This window comes from Mesoplodon densirostris, chromosome 5 (genome assembly GCF_025265405.1).
Source record: "Mesoplodon densirostris isolate mMesDen1 chromosome 5, mMesDen1 primary haplotype, whole genome shotgun sequence".
Classification (NCBI taxonomy): domain Eukaryota; kingdom Metazoa; phylum Chordata; class Mammalia; order Artiodactyla; family Ziphiidae; genus Mesoplodon; species Mesoplodon densirostris.
In genome coordinates, this window is record NC_082665.1 from 45,491,210 (window position 1) to 45,511,231 (window position 20,022).

The window sequence follows — 20,022 nt, forward strand, 5'->3', positions numbered from 1 at the left end:
TAAAGAGTAATTATAGTACCTTACACTCCAAATCAGATTTTTTAACCTTTTTTTAAATTGAACTATAGTTAATTTACAGTGTTGTACAGCAAAGTGATTCAGTTATGTATATAATATACATATGTTTATATATGTATATATATATTCTTTTCCATTGTAGGTTATTATAAGATATTGAATACAGTTCCCTTTGCTGTACAGTAGGTCATTGTTGTTTATATATTTTATATATAGTAGTATGTATCTGCTAATCCCAGACTCCTAATTTATCCCTCTCCCCCACCCAACTTTCCCCTTCGGTAACCATAAGTTTGTTTTCTATGTCTGTGAGTCTGTTTCTGTTTTGTAAATAAGTTCATTTGTATCATTTTTTTTTAGATTCCACAAATAAATGGTATCATATGATATTTGTCTTTCTCTGTTTGACTTACTTCACTTAGTATGATAATCTCTGGGTCCATCTATTGTTGCTGCAGATGGCATTATTTCATTCTTTTTTTATAGCTGAGTAATATTCCAGTATATATATGTACCACAACTTCTTGATCCATTGATCCAATGGACATTTAGGTTGCTTCCATGTCTTGGCTATTGTAAACAGCAGACATAGCTTCCATGTCTGCTATGAACATTGGGGTGCATGTATCTTTTCCAACTAGAGTTTTCTCTGATATGCCTAGGAGTGGGATTGTAGGATCATTTGATAACTCTATTTTTAGTCTTTTAAGAAACCTCAATACTGTCCTCCATAGTGGCTGCACAAATTTACATTCCCACCAACAGTGTAGGAGGGTTCCCTTTTCTCCACACCCTCTCCAGCATTTGCTATTTGTAGACTTTTTAATGATGACCATACTGACCGAAGTGAGGTGGTACCTCATTGTAGTTTTGATTTGCACTTATCTAATAATTAGCGGTATTGTGCATCTTTTCATGTGCCTGCTGGCCATCTGTATGTATTCTTTGGAGAAATGTCTGTTTAGTCTTCTGCCCATTTTTTGATTGGATTGTTTAATTTTTTGATATTAAGCTGCTTGTATATTTTGGAAATTGAGCCATTGTCAGTAACATCATTTGCAGATATTTTCTCCTAGTCTGTAGGTAGTCTTTTTGTTTTGTTCATGGTAACCTTTGCTATGCAAAGGTTTTAAGTTTAATTAGGTCCTATTTGGTATTTTTGGTTTTTATTTTCATCACTCTAGGAGATGGATCCAAAAAAATATTTCTGCAATTTATGTCAAAGAGTGTTCTGACTATGTTTTCCTCTAGGAGTTTTATAGTATCCAGTCTTTCATTTAGGTCTTTAATCCACTTTGAGTTTATTTTTGTATATAGTGTTAGAGAATCTCTAATTTCATTCTTTTACATGTAGCTGTCCAGTTTTCCCAGCACCACTTATTGAAGAGACTGTCTTTTTTCCATTGTATATTCTTGCCTCCTTTATCACAGATTAATTGACCATGTGTCTGGGTTTATTTCTGGGCTTTTTATCCTGTTCCATTGATCTATATTTCTGTTTTTGTGCCAGTACCATGCTGTTTTAATTACTGTAGCTTTGTAGTAAAGTGTAAAGTCAGGGAGCATGACTCTTCCAGCTTCGTTCTTCTTTCTCAAGATTGTTTTGGCTATTTGGGGTCTATTTTGTTTCCATACAAATTTAAACATTTTTGTTCTAGTTCTGTGAAAAATTCCATTGGTAATGTGATAGGGATTATATTGAATCTGTAGATTGCCTGGGGTAGTATGGTCATTTTAACAATATTGATTCTTCTAATCCAAGAACACGGTATATCTTTCCGTCTGTTTCTGTTGTCTTCAATTTCTTTCATCAGTGTTTTATAGTTTTCAGAGTACCAGTCTTTTGCCTCCTTAGGTAGGTTTATTCCTAGGTATTTTATTCTGTTTGATGTGATGGTAAATGGGATTGTTTCATTAATTTCTCTTTCTGATATTTTATTGTTAGTGTATAGAAATACAACAGATTTCTGTGTATTAGTTTTATATCCTGCAACTTAACTGAATTCATTGATTAGCTCTAGTAGTTTTCTGGTAGTGTCTTAAGGATTTTCTATGTATAGAATCATGTCATCTGCAAATATTGACAGTTTTACTTCTTGTTTTCCCATTTGGATTCCTTTTATTTCTTTTTCTTCTCTGATTACTGTGGCTTGGACTTCCAAAACTACGTTGAATAGAAGTGGTGAGAGTGGGAATCCTTGCCTTCTTCCTGATCTTAGAGGAAATGCTTTCAACTTTTCACCATTGAGTATGATATTAGCTGTGGGTTTGTCATGTATGGCCTTTATTATGAAGAAGTAGGTTCACTCTATGCACACTTTCTGAAGAGCTTTTACCAAAAATGCATGTTGAATTTTATCAAAAGCTTTTTCTGCATCTATAGATGATCATACATTTAAAAATATTTATTTATTTATTTATTTATTTATTTATTTATTTATTTGGCTGCACCGGGTCTTAGTTGCGGCATGTGGGATCTTCGTTGCCGTGTGCAAGATCTTCGTTGTGGTGTGCAGGATCTTCAGTTGCAGCATGCAGGATTTTTTTTTTAAAGTTGTGGCATGTGGGATCTTTAGTTGTGTCATGTGAACTCTTGGTTGTGGCATGTGGGATCTAGTTCCCTGACCAGGGATCGACCCTGGGCCCCCTGCATTGGGAGCCGGGAGCCTGGAGTTGTAGCCACTGGACCACCAGGGAAGTCCCAAGATGATCATATGGTTTTTATCCTTCAATTTGTTAATGTGGTGTATCACATTGATTGATTTGTGGATATTAAAAAATCCTTGCATCCTTGGATAATCCCACTTAATCATGTTATATGAACTTTTTAATGTATTGTTCGATTTGGTGTGCTAGTATTTTGTTGAAGATTTTTGCATCTGTGTTCATCAGTGGTATTGGCCTGTAATTTTCTTTTTTTGTGATATCTTTGTCTGGTTTTGGTGTCAGGGTGGTGGTGGCCTCATAGAACGAGTTCAGAAGTATTCCTTCCTCTGCAGTTTTTTGGAATAGTTTCAGAAGGGGATAGGTGTTAACTCTTCTCTAAATGTTTGGTAAAATTCATCTGTGAAGCCATCTGGTCCTGGACTTTTGTTTATTGGGAGTTTTAAAATTACTGATTCAATTTCAGTACTGGTAACTAGTCTGTTCATATTTTCTATTACTTCCTGGTTTGGTCTTGGGAGATTATACCTTTCTTTAGACTTGGGAATGGAAGGTGATACACTATTCCTAGAGCTTTAGATGGCTGTCCCCATTCATTTCTCTAGCTACAACCCTCTTTGTGAAGCAATGACCTTGAGCAATAAGATAGTATGCTACTTAGATCCTATGCTTTCCTTCTGTACCACACTGTAGGTAATACCCCTGAATTCCCTGCTCAGATGGCTTCAAATCTCCTTTCAAGAACTTTAAGGCTTCTTGTTGGGGGTCCATTCTCCAAAGGGTAAACTGTGCTACTGGTATGCTCAACCTAGGTTGAATAGAGAATCAGATTTGGCATCTTTTTGTAGCAAAGGAGGGACACAGCTGGGACATGAAGACTGGGATGCTCATGTATGTGCTTGTGTGAAGTCCTTCATGGTATGGGATTTACCTAGCATCAGGGAGGAAATAGAAATGCGGTTGACTAAAGTTAGGGGTTGGCTCTGGATGGACTACCACATGCTGGCATGAAATTCTGAGAAGTCCAAATATTTTAATTTTGAACCTGCCCTTCCAGTGTCTTTCTAAAGTAGGCAAATAGAACATACTTAGAGTTTGACCTTCTTTGAAGAATGATTTATCATTTAAAAATATTTAGACATTTGGTATGTGAGCCCTATACTTCCATTCTTTCCTTGGACCCCATATTTTTAGAGGCTCTATTTATTTTAATACTTGGAAATTGTAACTAAAAGTTATGTGACTGTATAAATACAAATACAACTTTGTGTAAATGCAGTGTTTCCAAAGGATACATTATGATTTAAATATGATAGCATTTCTATATCTACTAATGACAATATATTTTTAGTAAATTTCCTAGCCTTTTAGATCTTATAGCAATCTTGAATTTATTTATACTCTTAGTGAATCATATTCAAATTTAAAAATCTAATTTAAATTACTTTCAGTATTCTTGGATCAGATTAAATTTAGCAGTTGATCCCTTTTGGCTATTTTGGTATCTGAATCTCATTCTGATTTCTTTCTTTCTTTTTTTTAATTGTTTTTTTTTTTGATTATGAGAGAAGAAACACCATTGTTTCTCAAAAATCATTAATTTAACATAGAAAATAATGTACCATTTTGTTAAACATCCTTATGTAGTGCTTTGAAAAGAACCACATTTCTCATTATTTGCATGTGTTTTGTTATTTCCTTATCTCTTGTTTCAGATTAATCCTGATTCAGTGTATGCATGTCATATTCTTCTCATCCCTGATCCTTCTTTCCATCTAAACATTTTTTCCAAACTCAACATATTTTTAAATAAAGATATGTAATGATTTCAGAACTATTTTTTCTGTCACAGATGTAATTTTTCACATTTATTTAATCTCATATTTTAGGAGAACTGATTGTTTGATGAGAATGGTTAATACTTTTTATTAATATGAAGAGATATAGTCTGAAGATGTTAAGATGTAATTATTCAAACAGAATTTATTGACAGTCTATCTCTATACTCTTATATGGGAGAGTAGAGGATGCAGTGTAGACAATAGTAATTACATGCATTCCCTGAGGAATAAAATCAATTCTGATTAGAAATTTATCTGAAATAAGAATAATCACTGGATAAGTACCTTAGAGGCTCTCCAATGGGAAAAATGCTTAGAATTTTGGACACTTATTTTGACAGTTCTCAGATTTTATTAGTTGTATCTTGTCTTACTATTTATATTCTGAATGGTTAGCTTACCATTTTAAATGAGCTCTGATAGTTCTGGTTTGCCTTTAAATTTACGTGTAACAGTCATATAAGACCTATAATATGTTAGGATGAAAGGTATTTAGATGGGTAATTTTATGTGCCTCTGTGAAATTTTTGGATTACCCCTGATAAGCAGTGGGTGTGTTTTGTAAAATTGTATCCACAGTTCTAAAGGAACTCATTGTTTCTTCTGGAAAATACCTTCTGAATTTCAAGCAAGCAACTTACAAATGAAATTTTAGATACAGAATTGTTTTTAAGTTTGCTTGATGGATAATATAAATTGTTTATTTGTGGAAATTTAAAGTAGATAATTGAAAGTATTAGTGTTTCAACAATCCAACAGGCTGAGGAAATAAGCCATTCTGTTAGAAACTATATTAATTGAAATTCCACCAGTCTCGATTAATTAACTCTCTCCAGCCAAATAAAATAAGAAACTGCAAACTGGATGAGTTAAATAAGCTTATTATAAATCACTGAAGTATGGTATCAAGAAATAGAACACATTCACTATAGAAAACAGTTTACCATTTCCACTGTACTTTAATAGAAATGAGAAATTATGGTGACTAGTATGTTTTTCCAAAAAGACTGTGAAGTTACCAGAATGTGTTTTTGTTTACTGAAAATTATTATAACTTTTATTATACAAATAAAATATACTTACAATCTAAATTTGTAATATAGAAGTATGCAGTATTAGATGTATAAATAATGACAATGCCAATTAATTTCAATGTACTCAAACATTTCTACTAAAATTATAAAAAAGATAAGTTTTTTCTATTCATATAGGTGGCAGAATGCTTCTATGTAAACATACAGAAGTGAAGAAAATCCAATGATCTAGCTCAGAGTAAAAGCCAAAGTGTTTTCAATGCTCACAAAGGCTTTTTTGCACCTTCTTTGCCTCTCTGTTTAGTGCCCGTTCAAGCTGTTCCTAAAACATACCTATACCCTCCTGCCTCAGGGATTGGTACTTACTCTTTCTTCTTCACTGCCTCACCCCTAAGACATTACTTAAATGTCACAATCTCAGTACGGCCTTCTCTGGTCATACTATTTAAAATTTCAACCCTCTTCCCCATCTCCCTGCCTTATTTTTTCCCACTGTACTTTCTATCATATTTTTCAGTTGACTCATTTACAGTTTTTATTGCGTCTCCTCACTCTAAGTAAGATCCATGAAGGCAGGGAGTTTTTGTTCAGCTAGTGCACTGCTGTATTCCTAGTGTCCAGAATAGTGCCTGATAAATATTTCTTGAATAAATCTAAAGCCTTCTCTATGTCTATTTTCTATCAAAATAGACATGTAAATGTTTAATTGAATACTGATGAATATACCTCAATTTGTGGCAACTTGGATATGAAGACAAATGGGTAACTAGAGTACATTTGTCATTGGTCTAGTTATTTGATCAATAATAGATGCTATTTTAGGTTGTTTATAAAGTACTAGAAACCATTTAAAGTTCTTTACATATATTAACTAATTTATGCCTCACAACAATCCTATGAAACAGGTACTCTTATCAGCTCCATTTTATAGTTGAGGAAACTAGAGGTTAAATAAAGTATCCCTTGATGTTGCAACTAACATGTAAGAAGGTAAGATTCATACCAGGACAGCTGGTATGTTCAGAACCTATTGTCTTAATGAAAGCCTCCTGGTTAAAATCCCGCATCATTGTTGCTTTGTTTTGCTTTATTTGTATCCTTTTTATTCATTTTTCTTTCAGTAAAACAAAATTTTTGAAGTAGTCGTATATGTTCGACCACTGTGGTTTCATAATCATTTATTTTATTTTTGCTTTTTGCAGTGGGATGCCATCACTGAAATGGATGAACACAATAGGCCCATTCACACATACCAGGTATGTAATGTGATGGAACCAAACCAAAACAACTGGCTTCGTACAAACTGGATCTCCCGTGATGCAGCTCAGAAAATTTATGTGGAAATGAAGTTCACACTGAGGGATTGTAACAGCATCCCATGGGTCTTGGGGACTTGCAAAGAAACATTTAATCTATATTATGTGGAATCAGATGAGTCCCATGGAATTAAATTCAAGCCAAGCCAGTATACAAAGATTGACACAATTGCTGCTGATGAAAGTTTTACCCAGATGGATTTGGGTGATCGCATCCTCAAACTCAACACTGAAATTCGTGAGGTGGGGCCTATAGAAAGGAAGGGATTTTATCTGGCTTTTCAAGACATCGGGGCATGCATTGCCCTAGTTTCAGTCCGCGTTTTCTACAAAAAGTGCCCCTTTACTGTTCGTAATCTGGCCATGTTTCCAGACACTATCCCAAGGGTTGATTCTTCCTCCTTGGTTGAAGTAAGGGGCTCTTGTGTGAAGAGTGCAGAAGAACGTGACACTCCTAAACTGTATTGTGGAGCTGATGGAGATTGGCTGGTTCCTCTTGGAAGGTGTATCTGCAGTACAGGATATGAAGAAATTGAAGGTTCTTGCCACGGTAAGAAAGAAATATTTAAATAATTATTCATGCATTCAAATGATAGTTTTTTAAAGGTAAATTGGTTGTATATTTATTTTCAAATAATACATTTTCAAATACTATTCCTGGAAGAATTAATTGTGGAAGAAATTAACTCATATTAACTATAAGATAATTTCTGATATTTTTTCCTCCTGGGAATGGTGTATGAAAATGTAAAATAAATTATATACCATAACAAGTGTTCTTCCATATTGCCTTCAGTAGAATAGTTGCTGTATGAATTGCTGTATTTACCTGATTTTTATAAAGGAAAGCAACATCAATAGTAACAACAAAAAGCAAAAGGGATCAAAGCAGGCATTTGCTTAACTTTTATGTTTTGGTGGTTTATAGAGAATATGACATTTAAAGACAGTTTGAAAGCAATTCTTTCTTTCATGTTGAATTGTAATAATTGAATAGTACCTAGGTAAGCCGAAATTATATTTAAATAAATGAGGAATTCATATGTTTGCATATGAATCATACATATGTTTAAAAATATATAGGATAGTTTATAGGAATGTTATGTGTTTGGTGATTGAGTACTGAGTATATCAGAAATTTATCCTTTGCTACTATTAAGTACAATTTCCTACCATATAACACATTAGCTTTTTTTGTTTAAATGACAGTACTTGTGCAAGATCGAATTATTAGGAAGTATGAACACAATGCAATGCTGATTAAGTTTAAAACCATACCTTTCATATAGTTATGATATGAAATATCTGTAATTTTCAAGATAAAACAATTTTTTATTTGAATCATTTTATGAAGGCTTATTAATCTAATAAATATATACACTTAAAAATTATTGCATATCCCCTGATAAAGATAATTTATATCAATTATGTTTGGATTTAGGACTCATAATCAAAACACAAATAAAGAAATAAAATTAATGCTTGGTAAATCGTAACATAGTAGAGATCTTTTCCTCTCAATGGTAAATTATTTATAGTTTTTTTTCTATAGCACCATACCGAATTTACTTACTTTTTTGGTGATGTTCGGTGGTATGTTCCCACCCATTAAAAGGGATGAAAGTAAATGAGAAAAAAACATATTTGTCAGTGGTAATATATGTGAATTTTTAAACGTTTTATCTATTTATGAAACACTTGGGTTCTTGAATGCTGAAAAAGTTCACTAAAGCCACCGGTGATGATTATGTTTGGTCATTTGAAAGTACTGTTTGTATGAAAAGTCTGTAGTATATTTATTTAAAGTGTGAGCCAACTTTCCTTCACTATTTAATCATTAAAATATATTTCATTGAAATTTATATAGATTTAATTCAAAATTTTTGTTCACCTGTAACAAGGATTTAGAATGAAACAAAAATAAGTTATCAATATAAATGATCCTTTGAAGGGGCACTATAGAATATTTTACATTGGAAAATGCAACATGAATAATTTTCCAGTGAGATTATCCTTGGCAATAATAGCCAAGGATAAAACATATGACATATACTAACCATGTAGTTTTACCATATTTTATATTAGGTAGATGCTGGATATTGGTAAAAATAATAAAGCTTTAAAATTATTTAAAAATAATTATCTAAGGATTTATGTGATTAATTATTATTAAATATATTTTATGGCATTGATCACAGAATTAGAGGTAGTGACAATCATTGATGACTAGATGTTTTTTGTTTAATATGTCTGCTCTGTGAAATTTCATTCTTGTTTGCATGCCTGAAAATTCCTTCAGTTGTTGGCAAAGATGACTTTGGACATATGATAATTATTGGCTTATCTAGCACTACTGCTAGACTCGTTCATTTTTATGGCTTGTTACCTTTATTATAATTTATTTGACTGCAGAAATGAGAGAGTGGGTACAGTACAAATGTTCATCATCTTCTTCTAGCAGATGGCAGGAATTGGAAGGTTTTACTTGGATTCTAAATCCATGGCTTACTAACTTCCTTATCCAAAAATAAATTAGTGGTTATAATCAATTAATGGTAAAGTATATGGAAAACTATTACATGCAAACAGATGTGCCTGGTTCCAATTGAATACAATGAATTGCTATTTACAAACAGAAAGGAAGTGGACGTGGAGACCTCATTTTTAGAGAAAGGTATCTTACACTATCACTAGTTTCCATTTTAAAGTATTTATTTAAGTGTGTTCTTGATGCTTCATATTGCCCCTTTCTATCCTCTGATAATAATTTTTTATCATGGATTCTGTTGCAGTCTGTCAACAATTTATCTCACAACCAAATCTCAGAATTACCTATAACCTACATGACAAATTAATTGAAATTTATGTGAATAAAGAATAGCTCAGGCAATAATGTGACCATATGTTTATATATATAATGAGAAAAGAAAAAACAATGTATATCATTTTATTCTGGTTTATTCTATTAGAGAATTTATTTTAGCTATTTTTTTGAGTACCTACTATCTGTTAATCATTTTGATAGGTAGTAGAGATAAAATAAGTAGAGGCATATGTTTCAATGATCTATTGCTATTGAGGTAAAATAACCCAAAACTTAATAACTTAAAGCCATAATAATTTATGATTTCTTAGGGCTCAGGTGGGTAATTCTTCTGCTTATTGTAGAGTAAACAGAGGTCACTCATGTAGCTGAAGTCAGCTAGGAGATTAACAGGGGTTGGAATGTCTAAGATGACCTCTTATATTCCAGGGCCTATCTCTACATGGCCTTACCTCATTAAAGAATCTGACTCAAGCTTTTTTATAGTATAGTGGCTGGCCGAAGAGGGAGTTTTTCACATGGCCAGGTATAAAGTGAGTATACGAGGGGACTGCAAAAGGGGCTGAATGCCTGTAAGCATGTTTATAGGGAGTTGCCAGTGTAACAGTATACCAGTCTTCTCTCTTAATTCTTGTGACTAATGTCCCTCCTTCATGCACAAAAGCCCACATCCTCCCAGAGATCTATTCCATTATGGCATTGTGTTGAAGTCCAGAAGAGCTTCAGTGAAATCTCTTCTGGATATGCATAAAACTTCATAGCTAAAGCTCTCCTTCATCTGGAGAATTAAAAACTAAACGAGATGTTATTGTTCCTCACACACACAACACACATGGGACAGGATTAGGAAAATTGTAAAAGATTCTCACATTCCTGAAGGCAGGGAACATAGCAGTCACTGGTCCATTGTGATTCTGAAATCCAGCAAAGGTCATCAGAGTCCCTAATTATAGGGGCAAGGACTGTTCTTTGCTTGGAGCCCAGTTCTGCAACCTGGGATTAGTTCTCTGTGGCTCTTTATCTTCATTACTCTTGACTTTGCCCTCTGAGTTATCCTCCTTAGTTATAAGAATTTCCATGTGGCCAGTTGCTAGTTTCACCATCTTTCAGAAAAACTTCTTAATTTGATCCACAACATTATGAAGTACTTTTTGTGTCTTCCAAGTTATCACAGGTAGTATTTCTCCCCAATTGTTGGTTGACCTTTCATTATCTCCAATAATAATTAATTTACTGCTCTTCCATCCTCCAGTCACAGCCTTCTTGCCACTCTTCCAGCCTTCACAGTCTTTTCATTACTAAAGCAAATGCCACATGTTTTAGCTTTTTGTTAAAACAGTATCCTTTATCCTGTATAAGTTATTTGCTTACAATCTGGAAATATGGACTGGGTTCAGTTGGCTGGTTCTTCTGCTGGTTTATCTGGGTCACTCAATGCCACTGCAGTTATTTGGAGGTTTAACAAGGCTGGACATCTAACATGGCTTCACTCACGTGTCTGATGCTTCATCTGAGATGTTTGAGGCCCTAAAGTCACTTATTGTGTAAATCCTGATAGCAATTTTAATACATTTCATTTTAGGAAATTTTTCTATTTTTTCTTTCTCTTCCATTAGAACTAGTTAGTCATTGTGCCATTCAAGGGACTTCACAATTTGGCCTTGTCTTATTATTTTCTGACTTTGGCAAATTCTGTGTCCTGTTCTGTTTTTGTTACTTTTGAATAATCCATGTATTTTTCATGTCTCTTGCTCTTTTTTTTCATGTTTTATCTAGCTGCTTGGTGTCCCTTTCTTCTTCCTTTTCTGTGGTGGAATTTTATTCATCCTTCAGGGTCTAGCACAAATGTATATATCACATATATATAGCACATATATCTGTATCTTCACAAAGTTAATGTCTCTGTCATCTGTGCTATAATTTGTTCTAATTATTTATGTGCCTGTTTTACCAGGGCTGTCAGATAAAAGAGATATATTTAAAAATCATTTGTGTAATGAAGGGTAAGAAATTTACTGATGTGAATGATAAGTAGTACCAGGTTCTACTGAATAGTTAAAGGTACTAGTTGTTGGTATACTGACAGAATGCTCTGTGTCTTCGTACTTCTGTGAAATAGGAAAGTTTTCTTCAGGGAGGGTTGTGGTATTTTAGATCTGGAAAGCCTTTGAAAATATTTTTATCCCTCATTTTATGAATCAGGATTCTAAGTTATAGAGAACAGAATTTTATTCCCTGGGGCCACTTGGTAACTAATACTAGATTTATAACTAAAGCCTAGATAATTCTCAGTCTGGTCTTTGTGTGTCTTTCTTCCCTCCCTCCCTCCCTCCCTCCCTGTCTCCTTCTCTCCTCCCTTTCTTCACTTCCTCCCTTCCTTTCTCTTTCTCTTTCATTTCCTTATTCCAAGCATCCATGCTCTCACCTGATGCTTTAACTTTTCCTGCCTGCCAAACAGTACAGAGGAGCCCTTAGTTATTCATCATGAATTAGTCCCTTTTCGCTCTGTGTTTATTTTGTGGAATCTGATACAGGCAGTGTTAGAACACTATCTACACATCCATTCTGAGATTCAAGCTACCGAGAATGATGGAAAAATATAGATTTATCTGGGACTTTGCTGTTAGACATGATAAATAGGAAAAGTTACAGTGAGGCTTTAGGAATACTCATAATTTATTTGAGTACATTCGAGAACTCTTGGACTGCTACATAACAAAAGTACAATAAGCTGGTTTAAAATAGAATAAATCTATATCTACCCATACTATCATATATAATGAATTGTGTATATTTATTTGCATTTAAATAATTTATTATCATATTTTATCCTAAAAGTTATAATACTAAATGTTTCAACTTGTGATTCCTTTCTCTGTAATGTTAAGCTAGATCCAAATTCTAGAAGCACAAAAAAGAGAGGCACTTTTATTCTTATTATTTTCTATCAGGTTTAAATAGACATAAACATTATATTAAGCAGATATGCTAAAATTTAAAACCAACCACAGTAATTTGGGCAACTCTACATTATAGGCAATACTTTATACTTGACTCCGATATCTTATGTTTCATAACTTTTAATTTTATTTCATAAGTTCATAATTAAAACTGCCATACTTAGGCATATTGATGTTACAGATTTAATTTTTTAATTGTCTTAATTTATTCCACTAAGGGCTTGAATAAAAAATAGCATTGATTCATAAAACATTAATTTACATCAAATAGTGTTTCACTTCATATAACTAAGAATATCTTAACACTATGGAAGAAAATTGGAATCAATTAACATGGAAAATTGAATAATTTTGGTTGAGTTGTGAGTTCCGAAGTGACATGAATCCCTAATAAACTCCTGTTGGATATTAATTTAGAATAAATCTCATTTAGGTAGTAACACTTGTCCTTAGAGATATTAGTTAGGGTTTGGTATTTCAGACCTGCTATGAATATATATATATATATATTTATTGCAAAGGTATCTTCTTTAAGCCTTTAAGTATCACATGATATAATTTAACAAAATAACATCTGGCTATGAAAGTAAAGTTCTAAAACATAAAGCATATTTTATAACTTTTTATCTTCTTAGAAACATGTTTTTATTTTCCCTCTAGTGCTGCTTAAAAATTCTGGAGGAAAGGATGGTGGCAATTCTTGGACCATTGCATTATTGTTCACAGAGGTGAATGGGATATGCAGGGCCTTTGGTGACATAGCTATCGATTTGATCTCCTGAAGAGTGTTGTTATTAAGGCTTCATGACTCTGTCCTCTGTTGCAATTCAGAAGCATTTATGCTCTGTGTTTATGATCTTCTGTCTAATCATGTTATCAGAGATGATTGTGGAAGCAGAGAGCATAAAGAAATTTTGAAACACCAGGATTTGCTGGCATTAAATAAGGGGGCTTGAGGGTATGATGAAAATCTGAAAGGTGAGATTGGGATCAGAAAAAGGGGCAGACTTATTGGCCCAAATAGTATTTTCACTTTCTAAAGGTTATCACAACGTAAATATAAACTCTTACAATATAACCTTCAGTTCCAAATAAAGCTGCTTTATTGCATGAAGCAATTCCAGATTTTCATCTGGCTTGAGAAGAATATGAAATCAAGAGCCTTGAAGGAGTCTAAAAATAGCAGGTATTATTTCCAAACAAAACATAATAAAGTTAAATAAGTATATTGTACTTTGTTCTTTGTCACAATTTTTAAAATAGGTTAAAACATAAACTGTCTTGAAATGATCATTCTTAGTAAATTATTTTGACCAAATTTTAACTTCAGTTATAGTTCTATTTTACTGTCAGCCAACTTGAAAGCTATAAATCATATTTCTATAGGAGCTATGCTTAATTTAAAAAATCCTTTCTTAACACATATATCTCTAAGAGGGGATAAAATTATATAGTATCTCTCTTTTCTTTCCAACATGACACACCATGTCACCCCCTGAAATTACTACCTTTCTTGTGAATGTTGTCTAGAGTTTTAGTTTGGCTTTTTAAAGAAACAAAATCAATAGTTTCATAAAATCAGTACTTAGATACACCAAGATATATTAACAGATTTTATACTTGATATTTTTTTCTATCATTATATCCTTTCTTCTGGGTTCATTATTCCATTTGCTGAAGTATATCCTTTGGTAGATCTTTTGGCAAGGTTCTGAAATTTTAAACCCTTTATTTAATGGATATCTAAAAATATTTTGTCCTCCCTTTTCAATGATTGTTTATTTGGGTATAGAATACTAAATGACTATTACTATTCCTCAACACTCTGAAAATATTATTACCCTGTCCATAAGAATCTGTTGTTGCCAGTGACCTTCTGACAGTCTTAACTGTCATTATTTGGGAGATTACCTATAGGTTCCATATTTTTGGTCTTCAGTTACATTATTATGTAACTGCTAAGGATTATTTTTTCCTGCTTCACTTTTCATTTTGTGTTTTAACCTGAAAAAGTGTGTGTGTGTGTGTGTGTTACTTTATTCTGTTTTGTATTTCTAGAATACTTATGAGATATTTGTTGAAGACTTTCAATATTATCCTCTTTGTCTCTGATATTTTTTTTCTTTTAATTTTCAATCTCAGCTAATTTCCAGGTAATAAATTTTCACTTTGGCTACAGCTAGTTAAGAGATTACTTCATCCATTGAGGTTTTTTTTTTCATTCTCACTTGTTATTGTTTTATTTCTGCCTACTTTGTTTCATAATTTATTTTTCTTTTTTATGGATACTATTTTATTCTTTATGCATTTTAAAGTCACATTCAAATAAGTTTTGAAAGAAATGAAGTCTAAATATTTCTAAGCATTAGTGTCAGCATGTACTTTGGAATTGTAACTTGTGTGCTAAGTTGTTTTCTGTGTCTTTTTTTATTTTTTAATTTAGAGAGTTTATATTTGAACTAATCTTCTTCCCTAGGGCCTTATAAATAGAAAACTGTACAGCCCTAAGAAATTTACCAAATAATTCATGTTAGTATTACTGGTTGACAGGAGTTCCACTCCATGCATTCAGGGATCTAGGACTTCTTGCATTTAGTGGGCCAGCCATCTCCTAGGGCCTTGTAGTTATCTGTGTCCAGTTCAGAGGTTGTAAAAAGAGATTGGAGAAGGCACATGTGTTTCTTAACCAACTCAGATCTGAAGAGCCACATTATTCCTCTCAAATACAGCACTGGGAACTGGATATGTGACCACACCTAACTGCAAATAGGGGTGGGCTGTTGTTAAATGTTATCCCTGGCTCAATAGTCACTTTCCAGCAGCAATTTTTTTTTTTTTTTTTTTTTTTTTTTTGCGGTACGCCGGCCTCTCACTATTGTGGCCTCTCCCGTTGCAGAGCACAGGCTCTGGACGCGCAGGCTCAGTGGCCATGGCTCACAGGCCCAGCCGCTCCACTGCATGTGGGATCTTCCCGGACCGGGGCACGAACCCATGTCCCCTGCATTGGCAGGTGGACTCCCAACCACTGCGCCACCAGGGAAGCCCCAGCAACAATTCTTTTTTTTTTTTTTTTTTTGCGGTATGCGGGCCTCTCACTGTCGTGGCCTCCCCCGTTGCGGAGCACAGGCTCCGGACGCGCAGGCTCCGGACGCGCAGGCTCAGCGGCCATGGCTCACGGGCCCAGCCGCTCCGCGGCATATGGGATCCTCCCAGACCGGGGCACGAACCCGTATCCCCTGCATCGGCAGGCGGACTCTCAACCACTTGCGCCACCAGGGAGGCCCCCAGCAACAATTCTTTATCATGGAAGAGGAAGCCCAATTTTTGTAGATACTTGGTTATCTCTGCAGTAGTCTGCCACTTCATCCACAAAGTGTACATAAGCATCCTCATGTATCTGTCAATACAAATTTTTCTCCATCAGGTTCAGATACGTTCTCTTGTCAGCTGGTGACCTACACATTAAATGACACGCCATTTACCCTAACACAAAATATACAATGGTTGAAATAAGTAGAAAACTGCCATTAAGAAAGGAGACTAATAGGAACTAGTGCTCCATAGCAGTGATGGGCAGGCATTGTGAAGAACCTCAACAGCAATTGAGTTGATGTTCTTATCTGTCGTTCTCAGTGGCCCTTGGCTATGCTATCTGTGAGCTTCTTATTATCCTGACAGTTTTTGAATTAGTTATTGGTGGCTGAACGGCTTTCATACCTGTTTCATGCTCATCTATTTTGGGGGCTTCAGAGTCATTTCATAGTTACAGGGTCTTTTAGACCAGACTCATGATTTGTTGGCAATAAAATTTCCTTAAAGTCATAGTAGCCTTTTAATCTATTTGTCAATTCCACGTGTCAGAAACTACACACAAAATCCACACCCTAAGTTTTTTCTTTGTGTACACACACACACACACACACACATACACACAGAACTTGCCACACTCTTTTGTTTAAATAATTGTGCTGTTGATTTTGTGAGGGGGTGTACATTTACATAGAGCCCACAATTTCATATACTTTGCTCAGTATGTTATAGAACATATTTAGAATGGGCATTTTAAAAAGATTCTCCAAGTTGTTGATAATCTTGAACAAGTGTCTTTTTATAAAGATTTTTCTAAAAAAAAGCAATATATTGTACCTGTTTAAGGTATAAATAAGAACCTTTATTTTCAGCTAAATTAACAGTTTCACATTGTAAAGCATGTGTTGTGTAATGTTCTATGTATGCATGGGAATTTTTTGGCATATATTATCTTCCATAGCCCCCTTGCAAATTTATTACTGCTGTATTTTGTCATTCATTTATTTTTCTATTTGTCTTTCTTGCTCCCCCCCACCATCTCTCTTATTTAGGCCCTTTGAAAAAATCAACTTAAGCTGCATGGTAAATATTTTATCATTATTTTCATTTATATTTGAGGTTTCTTAGACTGTGTACTACCTGATTAAGCTTTCCTGCAGAATTGTGACTATATCATGCCATTTTTATTCTTGTCTTTTCATATATATAGATATTCAAGTCATTCATTGCACTTAATCACAAATAAGGATTTGGAAAAATCATTTGACATTTAATCTTAAAATGTATTTTCAGCATTTCATTGCAAGCATTATCATCTCCTTCCTAAGGAATGTCAATCTAGCTCACACTATTCACTGTTTGAATAGAATGAATAGAGCGAAGTGAATAGAGTGAATAAAGCTCTTCAAATAGAAGAGCTCCTTCCTTCCTTCCTTCCTTCCTTCCTTCCTTCCTTCCTTCCTTCCTTCCTTTCTTCCTTCCTCCCTTCCTCCCTCCCTCCCCTTTTCCCTCCTTTTATTAATGTCTGGAATAAATACACACAAACTTAATTAGAGGAAATTGAGAAATAATTAATACATCTCTTCTGTTAAGATTCTTTTAGAATTTGAAAAAGAGTAGATACATGTATATGTATAACTGAATCACTTTGCTGTACACCTGAGACTAACACAACATTGTTAATCAACTATACTCCAATATAAAATAAAAATTTAAAAACAGATTCTTTTTTGTGTGTATACCAGGCATCCTTAAGAAGAGACTATGATCTTTGAACCATAGATATTAGCGATGCTTATACAATTTAATGGTCTGACTGCTAAGTTGAAAAAATATCATGCACCTCGTATGCCTACTAATGAAACATTGGAGAGAGTCTAGCATTGCATGTGAAATGTATCTTTAAATGAATATTACTTCAAAGGGATGGTCAAAGTATCTAAGAATTCCTAAAGGAGATAGCAGTGCTTTTTTGAGAGAATTTCCCTCAGTGCAATAACAATGAATGTCTATTCATTTACTGTCTGGTGTCCACAGAGTAGTACTATTTCATGAGAAATGTCTTAATTTTGCTATGACAACTTGACTTTTCCCAGATGGCCAGCATTTCAAAGTTCATCTTATATATATTCATAAGAAGCATGAAAGTGTTAATTCTAATTAAAATGATGCTTAGTTCATTAGTAGGTCTAATGAAACCTCCAATATAAGTAAATTAAACTGAAGATTATTGACAAGAGTTTTATTATTGGCAAAAAAAAGCAATTACCAAATCATTGACTTTTGTTGGTCAACATTTTCACTCCCTTTCATAGAATTATGAATTAAAGTTAGGAGTTTAAAAAAAAGTAACATTATACATCAAAAGTATGGTAGAAGAAAGGCTTACTAGTTGGTCAAACCTCATATTGTAAGAAAAGCAAAAGCAAAGTATGTTAAACTGAAAAAATTAGTGCGACGGTAAAAACATAAAATTATTTTTTCCTGCTGTCTCACCAAACAGGGCCTAGAACCAGCAATTTTCATCCAAAGCCATCTCGCTGAATAGCAGTATTTTTAAAAGGAATCTGTTTTTTAATTTTTTCCCTTAAACTATTAAATATATTATTTTTCAGATCTCTTTTGTTTTGATCATTTGAAGTGATTTTTCTCTTTTTGGGCCTTCCATTCTTTTTAGTTGCATAAAAATAAATAATATATTACCATCAAGAATGACCTGAGTTTTCACAGAGATAAACTTATAGAGATTATCTCCTAGTTAATGTAAACATTCCAATTTCAGAAAAGTAAACTGAATGTAAAAAGTTCTAACAGAGAAAGTTATTTATATTTTAAAAGATTTGTTTACTTTAAAATATATAAAATTTAGTTAAAAATCAAGAGATAAATATAAAACATTATAACAGCTTTATGAAGTATAATGACATACAAAAACTGCACTTTAAAGTGTACAGTTTGCTAAATATTGATGTATATATGGCTTTGAAAACATCAGCATAATCAAGATAATGAACCTATCCATCATCCCCCAGTATTTCCTCATGAACTTTATCATTTCTCTCTCCCTGTCCTTCCTGCAGCCAATCACTAAGGCTCTATACATTAGTCTCTCTGCTTTAGTTCACATATTCTAGAATTGTATATCTCAGTGATTATATAGTGTACATTTTTCTGCCTGGCCTCTTTAATTTCAGCATAATTATTTTGACATTCATTCATTCATATACTTGCATGTATCAATATTTTTTTTTTTTGGCCAAGCACTAGAACTGTAAGTTGTTTATCCATTCATTTATTGATAGACATTTTGATTGTCTCCTGTTCTCATCCCTAAGTATTTCATATTTTGATACTATTTTAAATACTGTTTTGTTAATTTTTATTTCCAGCTGTTTGTTGTAGAAATACAAATAATTTTTGTATATCGATCTTGTATCTTGTAGCCTTCCTAAATTCACTCACTCATTCTAGAATGTTTTCATATATTCCATAGACATTTTTAATTCATATTTTCATTTCATCCATGAATGAAGAAACTTTTCTTCCTTTCCAAACTGGATTTTGTTGTTGTTGTTATTTCCTTGTTTCACAGATACTCCAGTACAGTGGTGAATAGAAATAGTAAAAACAGACATTCTTGCTTTGTTCCTGATCTTAGAATGAAAGCATTCAAATTTTCACCATTAAATATCATGCTAGTTACATTCCTGGGATAAACCACCCTTTTTCATGATTTAATATTCTTTATAAATATGATTGCATTTCATATTTATAAAAAACTTAATAGTTTTTGCATCTTTGTACATGAGAGCTATTGACCTGTAATTCTCTTTACTTGTAATATCTCTTTCTGGTTTTGGTATCAAAGTAGTACTGACCTCATAAGATGTGTTCGGTAGTAATTTCTACTTTTCAATATTTTGGAAATTTTTATTAAGAATTGGCGTTATTTCTTTTTTAAGTGTTTGATAGAATTCATTAGTAAAGCCATCTGTGCCTGGACATTGAGTTTTCCTAACATGTATGTGCTGATCATCACTCAGCTAAGTACTCAAA

At 33.4% G+C, this 20,022-nt stretch overlaps 1 protein-coding gene across 2 annotated transcripts in view; it reads left to right on the forward strand.

The window, feature by feature from the left end:
• The window catches only part of EPHA6 (EPH receptor A6), an 856,224-nt gene that overhangs the window by 127,803 nt on the left and 708,399 nt on the right, over window positions 1–20,022 (forward strand). For both annotated transcript variants that reach the window (XM_060098637.1, XM_060098638.1), the window contains exon 3: window positions 6,760–7,423. In XM_060098637.1, coding sequence (XP_059954620.1) covers window positions 6,760–7,423 — 664 coding nt within the window. The remainder of the gene's footprint in view (window positions 1–6,759; window positions 7,424–20,022) is intronic.